This window comes from Strix uralensis, chromosome 33, assembly GCF_047716275.1.
Source record: "Strix uralensis isolate ZFMK-TIS-50842 chromosome 33, bStrUra1, whole genome shotgun sequence".
Taxonomy (NCBI): domain Eukaryota; kingdom Metazoa; phylum Chordata; class Aves; order Strigiformes; family Strigidae; genus Strix; species Strix uralensis.
The window spans coordinates 2129822-2138486 of NC_134004.1; the positions used below are offsets into that span (position 1 = coordinate 2129822).

An 8665-nucleotide genomic window follows, 5' to 3' on the forward strand; every position below is an offset into this window, starting at 1 on the left:
CGGGGGGGGGACACAGGGGAATACGGCACATGGGGTGGGGGGCTCTCAGGGAGGGTGGGAGGCCCCTGGGGTGGGCACAGAGTAGGGTTCAGGGGTCACCAGTGCAACTGCGGCTGGATGTGGGGCTGAGCCCGGCTGGTGAACGGCAACACCCGGCTGTGCTTCCCTCCCACCCACCCCAGAGGCCCCCAGCACCCACCCACCATGGGGCAGGGGGGGCTGCACCTCCACCCCAGCCGCAGCCCCCCCATCTCTGCCCACCGAGGGCCCCATCCCAGGGCTGGTGATGGAGGAGGGAGCGGGAAGGTCGAACATCTTGCGCGAGCGCGGTCCCGGGGGGCCAGAGCCGCCCGTAACCCCAACAGATGCGAAGGCCCCGCACAATGGGATTAGCCAGCGGCACGTGGCCGGCAGACAATGCGCCCGCCGTCGCCCCGCTCGCTCCCGGGGGTCACTCCCCGCTCCCGGCATCCGGGGGCCACCGCCAGCCCCTGGGGGAGGTTTCACCGTGTCCCCCCCTCCCTCCCCTTCCTTCTCCGGGCGCCCACCGGCCCCTTTGTGCGGGTGCCCAGACCTGTTGGAGCCATCTGTCAGGGAGGGGACGAAGCCGTCGCCCAGCCGGGCAGTGTGGCAACAGGCAGATTTATTGGCCGCAATCTGTTCCTGCTTGCCCTGCCCGTCCCAGCCTGGCGGTGGGAAGGAAGCCACGAAACCACTAATGAATTAATTAGTATTCCCTGTAATCCCAAAGACATGATTGCGAGCGCTCTAAATTAATGTGAAGGGTCCTGCGGGCTGGCGCGTGCGGGGAGGGTCCCACGCTGAGCTCTGGGACAAGAGTCCCGGCAGGGATGGAGTTGGGGGGGTGGGGGAGCAGGGGATGACTTTTGGGGTGTCATCGCTGTCCCCCACTTCCAGCCCCGCTGCTCAGAGGGGCCCAGCCCCACCCCCAGCCCCGCGGCTGCAGCCCCCGCGCTTGGAGCTCCGGGTCTGAGGGGCAGAACAAGGTGACCCTGTAACGCCCGTCCCTTAATTAATTGGGGGGGTCTTTTTGCATCATCCCCCCCTCACTGGCCGAGGGCTGCGGAGCCCGGGGGCCCCTTCCCTTGTCTGGGCAGCGAGAGCTCAGCCGGGCCCCTTCTGGCTGTACCAGCCACTAATTACTCCCCCTTTGCTCTCTCATTACAGCAGGGAGGGAACCGCGGCCCCCGCGCCCACCCCCAGCACCTGGGCCGGAGCCAACGTCACCCAGGGCCTGGCCCCCCCAACCCCCCCCAACCCCCAGCACATGGAGGGTGGTGACACCCAAGTCTGAGACCCCCGGCAGCCCCAGGTCACTGTCACCTCATGCTTGGCCGTGCCCTGTCGGATGAGGACCCCCATGGGGGACCCCACACCTTCCCCCCCCAGTGGAGGGAGCTGTGTGGCAGGGTCTGTCCTGGTGCTGGGCAAGCGGGGTGCCCGTCCAGGGGTGCCCATCTAGGGGTGCTCACCCAAGGGTGCCCGTCCAGGGGTGCCCATCTAGGGGTACCTATCTAGAGGTGCCCATTTAGGGGCGTCCATTCAGGGGTGAGCGTTTAGGGGTGCTCACCCAGGGGTGCCCATTTAGGGGTGCCCATCCAGGGTGTCCACCTAGGGGAGTCCATCTAGGGGTGTCCATCTAGGGGTGCCCATTTAGGGGCGTCCATTCACGGGTGCCGATCCAAGGGTGCCCATCTGGGGGTGTCCATTTAGGGGTGTCTATTCAGGGGTGTCCATCCAAGGGTGCCCATTTAGAGGTGTCAAACCAGGGTGTACACCCAGGGGTGCCCATCTAGGGGTGCTCACCCAAGAGTGCCTGTCCAGGGGTGTCCATTTAGGGGCATCCATTCAGGGGTGCCCATCCAAGGGTGCCCATCCAGGGGTGCCCATCTAGGGGTGTCTATCTAGGGGTACCTATTTAGGGGTGTCCATCCAGGGGTGCCCATTTAGGGGCATCCATTCAGGGGTGCCCATCCAGGGGTACCCATCCAGGGGTGCCCATTCAGAGGTGCTCATCCAGGGGTGCCCATTTAGGGGTGCCCAACCAATCATGCCCATCCAGAGGGGTACCCATCCTAGGGTGTCCATCCTAGGGTGCTCATCCAAGGGTGCTGGTCCAGGGATGCTCACCCAGGGGTGCTCATCCAGGGGGGCCCAACTAGGGGTGCTCATCCAATCATGCCCGTCCAGGGGTGCCCATCCTAGGGTGTTCATCCCAGGGATGCTCACCCAAGGGTGCCCATCTAGGGGACCCCCGCCAATGCACCCACCCGGGGATACTCGTCTAGGGACACCCATCCAGGGATGCCCAGGGACCGGGGGTGCCCACCGGGGGACACCCCTCCGGGGATGCCCGGGGTTGCTGTCGGGGCCCCGGTGGGGCGGCAGGAGGAGCTGGGCTCGGCCACCTCCCCCCCGTGGGAGGAGCCACGCGGGATCCGCGGCCGGGCAGGAGCCGCCGGCAGCGCGGAGCTCTCAAAACCGCCCGACGGCGGAGCTGCCGGTGCCGCCGCCGCGGGAGCTGCCCGCGCCCCCGGGGCTGGAGGCACCATGAGCCCGGGCAAGTGACAGCGTGGACTCGCTCCGGTGCCCAGGTAAGGGCGGACCGGGACTCCCCGGGGGTGCAGGGGACCCGAAGGGACGTATCGGCCCCTCCGACGGGACTCCGCGGCCGCTCGGTGCCTCCGGTTCCCCGGGCGAACCCCTGGGACGGCGCGGGGGGCTCGGCCCCGACGGAGCAGCGGGACCCCGTCCCGGGGCGAAGGGGGGGTCTGCGCCCTTCGAGGGGAGCCACCGGGGGTGCAGAACGAAGGGTGGGATGGAGCCGGCGGCACCGAGCCCCGGCCGCCACCCCCCGGCCCCCCGCAGCCGTCAGGGATGGAGCCGCAGCCCCGGAGCCGGGGGGGGGGACCCCAGTGCCGGGGGCTCTGCCCAGCCACGGGTTGGCAGCGGGGCCGGTCACCCCCGGCCACGTCGGGGCTGGGCTTTCGCTGGGGATGGAGGTGATGAAGGTGAAGGAGGGGATGAAGGACCGGCTCCAGTCCCCGGCTTTTATTTCTTCGCTCCCGGAGGGGGCAGCCCGGGGAGGGGAGCCCGGTCGGGGGGGCCGGTGCTCTGCAAGCACAGCCCCTTCCCCCGCGAGTCCTCCTGAACCCCAGCAGCGAGGAAACCAGCATCCCCCACCTTCCTCCCCCTTTCCCAGAGATGCTGCGGGGCTGCCCTTGAGCAGGCTCCCCCCTCCGAAAAAAATGCCCCAGTTGGCTGAAGGTGGGACTGGGACTGGGACCATGGGTGGGACTGGGAGCTCTGGGCAGCCCCGGGTCCAGGACTCGGCTGACACCGGTGGCCCCGTAGCCACCCCCTTGGCTGTGCTGAAGCCGATGGAGCGGCCGTAGGGTTTTTAACCCGTGCTGCAGCCAGAGCTCACCAGGTCCACGTCCAGCCGGGCCACATCCTGCTGCGTTCCCAGGCAGGACACGGTGCAGAGATCTCAAGTAAATCCTAATTTTCCTGGTCTGCTTGGGGGTGTCTTGTCCCTCCTGCCCCTCTCCGTGATGAATTCCCAGCCCCAGCTGCCTGTTTTGGCTCTGGCTCTTGTGCCAGAATCTTTCCTGCATCCTCCTCCTCACCCCTCTGGGTTTCTTCTGCTTCGGGTGGTTCTGTCTGGGGTCAGGGTCTTGGTGCCAGGGGCTGTGCAGGGCTGGAGTTCGTCAGTCTTTGTCCTGAACCAACTGTCCCCCTCTGGGGGAATCGAGTCCCTTGGAAGGAAACCAGTGGAGGGTTGAGACCAAGTTGCTGGTCCTACAGGAAAGGAGAAGGGATTGACCCCATTTGTTTGGGATGGGGGCTCAGTGCCTGGTGACACAAAGGGAGAGCATCTCCCTCTGCCCCCAGCTGAGCCATCCCTACTTGAAAATTAAGTTTTCAGCTACAGCGGGTTTTTTTCCTGCAATGGGATTCTGGTGGTTCTTTCAGACGATGGGGGATGAAGATGTTTGAAAAGGAAAGATATCCAAAATAATGGGGTGGGACAAGCTTCCCATTCTGCAGTGGGTTCCCACAGCATCCTTACTTGGGAAACTGGGAAACTACCTGAGTGTTCATCAGGCAATTCCCTCTTTGCCTACTTTCCTCAATTTAAAAAAAAAAAAAAAATATTCCGGAGAAAGAGAGGAAAATCCCTAAAAATTCAAACTGGATTTCCAAAGAGACAACGTTCTGAAACATGTCCATGGGAATATTGCACCGTGAAGTGCGGGAAAGCGGGGAAGACGCCTCTTGAACAGAGCCCCAGACTGAGTGATTTCCTTCTGGGGTGGGTTCTGGTGCCCAGGACCAGCGAGAGATGGGGGCTGCAGGCGGGGATGCTGCGTTTGAGGGAGGTCCCCCAGGGTGGAGTGGAGGAAACGCTCAGAGTGCAGCCTGGAGGGGTTTGGGGGCCCATCCACAGCCGTTTCTGGGCTGCCCTCCCCACGCAAAGCGGGCGCAGCCCCGTGGTCCCACCAGGATGCCGGCAGAAGGTACCAGCTCCATCCTGGCTCAGCCAGATCCATCCATTCATCCCCAAGATGGTCCTTCACCACCTTCGCCCACCGGATTTCCCAGCATCTGACAGACCCCTCTTACTCTGCCGAAGAGTTAATTGGGGCCACATGGTCCTCCGGGGATACGATGGCTGTGAGCAGCAATTAACACCCTAATCCAGCCCGCAAGCCCCATCACTCATATTAAAAGTGGGATTTTCCACGTGGGGCGGACGGGGCAGCGGAGCCAGGGCTGGGGCAGCGCACTTGCAGCAAAGCTGCTTTCAGCTAAGCTTTATTAAATGAGTCAGGCACGCTGACAGGATTTGGGGTGCTGATTAACATGAAACCCCGGCTGGTTTGTGCGGTGTGGCTGCGTTCGTTATGGCAGAGGGAAACGAAGGTTCAAGCGAATGTGCTCAGGTTAGAAGAGCTCGGGCAGGAAAATCTCCAGAGGCAGCTCGGCAGAGGACCTTTACTTTCAGGCTCCCTTTTTCAACTTGCAACGTGACGATCAGGGTTGAAGCCCTGAGGGGAAGGACTCATGAGTGGGAATAACCCCAAGATTGAATTGTTGGAAGCCCTGAGCCCTGGAAAAGAGCTGCTGGGCCCCAGGGAGAGGCTTCAGTGGCTCCCCAAAAAATTCACCAGAAATTATTGTAGGTAGATAAATAGATAGGTGATGGATCGATAGATTCTGTAGGTGCCATTGGTGGACAGAAAGCAGTTGATGTCTCCGGAAGCTCATTTTGACCTCAGTTCCTAACATCCTCAGCGTGTTGAGTGTTTCTGCTGGAATTCATTAACATCTTGTCCCTTTGTTGCAGAGATCAGAGATGACCAAGACCTATGCCAAGCCCAAAGAGATGGCGGAGCTTGTGAGCACCCAAGCCTGGATGGATGAAACGTTGAGCTCCAAAGATGAACTGAAGGAGGAAGATGGAAGGCAAGGTCCTTTTGCAATGATGTCTGGCTTGAATGAGGAGCATGACAGCATTGAGGAAGAAGAGGAGGAAGAGGAGGATGGGGAAAAGCCGAAGAGAAGAGGACCAAAGAAGAAGAAAATGACCAAGGCGAGGTTGGAGCGGTTCAGGGCCCGGCGGGTGAAGGCCAATGCCCGGGAGCGCACGCGGATGCACGGCCTGAATGATGCTCTCGACAACCTGCGGAGGGTGATGCCCTGCTACTCCAAGACTCAGAAATTGTCCAAGATTGAGACACTGAGGCTTGCGAGGAACTACATCTGGGCTCTGTCTGAGGTGCTCGAGACGGGGCAGACTCCTGAAGGGAAGAGCTTCGTGGAGATGCTCTGCAAGGGCTTGTCCCAGCCCACCAGCAACCTGGTGGCCGGGTGTCTGCAGCTGGGACCGCAGACCTTGTTCCTGGAGAAGCACGAAGATAAGTCCCCGGTGTGTGAATCAGCCATAACCAGCCACTCCTTCAGCTACCAGTCCCCGGGGCTCCCCAGCCCGCCCTACGGGACCATGGAAACGCATCTGCTGCATTTAAAGCCTCCGACCTTCAAGAGCTTGGTGGATGCTTCCTTTGGAAACCACCCCTCTGACTGCACCACTCCCCCCTACGAGGGTCCCCTGACGCCGCCCCTGAGCATCAGCGGGAACTTCTCCTTGAAGCAAGATGGGTCTCCAGACCTGGATAAATCCTACCCCTTCATGGCCCACTATCCCTCAGTCAGCCTGGCTGGAGCACACGGACATGCCTCTCACTTCCAAAACACGGTGCCGCGCTACGAGATCCCCATAGACATGAGCTATGAGTCCTACCCACACCACGTGGCCGGGCCTCAGCTCAACGCCATCTTCAATGAGTAGCAAAGCAGAGTTAGACCCAAAATCTTGACGCAGAGAGAAGTTCAGCTGCGTCGTGGAGCTGTTTCTAGAACGGACACAACTGGAGCGATATCGTCGCTACGGGATGAGGGACTTCTGAGCATCTCTGCAGGACATCGCTGTGGAAGGGTCTGCTGGCCCTCCGGTCCTTTCCCAACAGGTCTGCACTGGTGCCACCTTGCTGATTCCTGAGCTGTCCCCAGGAGCCACATGAACCCTTCCCGACAGCTGAACTCTGAGCAGCCACCGCCAAAAGCTGAGCTGTTGCCTCCTGCTCCCCGTGTTCCAGAGATGCTCCTGGAGGTGGCTTCACCCTGCAGGACTTTCTTCCTGAACACCTCCAGCACTTGGGATCGCCCCTTGTCAGGGCATGATGGCTCCTTATCCTTCCTCCTTGGGGTGGTGGGGGGTGGGCACACCCCTGTCTCTCATCAGGTGGAGACAAGCCCCTCCTGCCCCTCGGGATGACCAGTTCCCCTTCCGCAGGCTCTGATGGGATCATGGTTTTCCCAGTCCAGCCGTGGCCAGGCGGACTGGCAGAGGTGGGAATGATCTGGACCACTTGCAGAAGACCAACACGGTTGCTCCTTCTTGAAGCTTCCCACCCAATGGAGAACCTTATCCTTGTCATCCAGCCGGGCTCGGAGCTTCTCCGTGATGGTCCCTCCACCGCTCTCCGCGCTGAGCCCTGCTGCCCGTCCTCTTCTGAGCCTCAGACCTCGCCCGTGACCCACAACCAGCATGAGATTAGAAGCACATGGACCTTGAAACCTCGTTAAGGGACTGTTGGTCCTTCAGAGCACAAATATCCCGGCTGGAAGAGGAGCTCTCAGCTGAACCCTCGCTCCTGACTAGGGCCACGTCTTACGGTTCGTAGTGTCATTTATCACGATCCGTGTCCTGAACACATCCTGCCAAAAGAAGTGTGTCTTAATTTCCTGTTTTATTTATTATTTACTGTGTGTGGGGGGGTCTAATTTATTTCCTTCCATTTTACATGAAATGTGGAATGTGCTAAATAACCTCCTCATTTTCCAGTTGACTTCCAAGTGCTTAGTTGGAGTTAGCTTTGTGGAGACATGTGGTTTTTGCAGTGCTGTTGCTCCAGGATTATTTATTAGCCATTATTTATTTAATTTATTTTCTTCCTGCCCTCACAGTCTATTTTCTGGTGATGAAAGCACGTATTTAACCGAGGGGTTACATATTTAATGTTGAACTACATATTTAACATGGTCGTTTTTTGGATTTTGGAGGCTGATCGTGCCCGGCAGCTCCCAACTCATCCCTTGTATTTCTATATGAGCAATAACTTTTAAAGGCTATGCAACTATTTTTGTTTTCAAGAAAATCCAGGCAACTATTTTTGATGTCCCACTGGCCTTGCGAGCCCGGCTGGCCAAACCTCCCTGTTTTGCAGAGGTGTTTTGTATAGAGTTGGGAATTTGGAGATGACTTGAGCTCCGGAGGTCCCTGCCCAGCCCCTGGGTCCTGGGGCTTCTTCCCTTTTGTACTGAGAGCAAATGTTTATCCTTTTGTAAAGAAAGCAGAATTGGGGTTTTAGCTCAAATAAAGTTGTGGTCTTGTTTCAAGCAGCATCGCCCCAGGGCTGTTGTCTCCTTTTCTGTGGTCCTCAGCATGGTGGTGGCAGTGAGGAGCTACCTGCGGGGGGACCAGAGGATCTGAACTGGAGTCCAGCTGGGTTCCCAGACCTTGGGGCTGGGCTCCATGGGCTGCTGCTGGTGGCTAGTGCTGGCCACGGGCCCAGCAGTGACCATGGGACTCCCTGGGAAGGTCATGTCCAGAGGGGTGGGGTGGGGTGGGTGGTGGTGGGCCCGGCTGCGGGGCGAGGGTGGGTGCCTTTAACGTCGAGCTGCTGCCGGCTCTGCCTGTCTGGCCCCGGCCCTCATGGGATGCACGTCACGAGCACACGCTCACACACGCATAGACACGCACGGGAACGTGCGCACCGTCACACACACGTGCTGCCCCAGACACGCACACGTGTGTGCACCCACATGGATGTGCCCATGCAGGTGCGCGCACACGAATATCACACACGTGTGGGCGGGGGGCGTGGGCACCCCCACTTCACCCCACCTCAGCCATCATCCTCGAGCGGGGCTGTGCGTGACCCGGCCCCCACGAGTCCTCATTTCCCAGCTGCGCTAAAAACCCCGAAACAGCTTCTGGCTGCCGTCGGCTCCTCGCGTGGGGACCCCCCTGCTCCACGTGTCCTCGCACAGCTCAGTGCTTCTCCGTCCCCCAGCC

The 8665-nt window shown here is 60.2% G+C and overlaps 1 protein-coding gene across 1 annotated transcript; it reads left to right on the plus strand.

The window, feature by feature from the left end:
- Positions 1–2458: 2458 nt before the first annotated feature.
- NEUROD4 (neuronal differentiation 4) lies at positions 2459–7989 on the plus strand. Its single transcript, XM_074853808.1, has 2 exons — positions 2459–2615; positions 5372–7989. Exon 2 carries the CDS (start codon positions 5381–5383, stop codon positions 6374–6376), a length of 996 nt encoding a protein of 331 aa, XP_074709909.1. The 5' UTR covers positions 2459–2615; positions 5372–5380; the 3' UTR covers positions 6377–7989.
- The last annotated feature ends 676 nt before the right edge of the window (positions 7990–8665 follow it).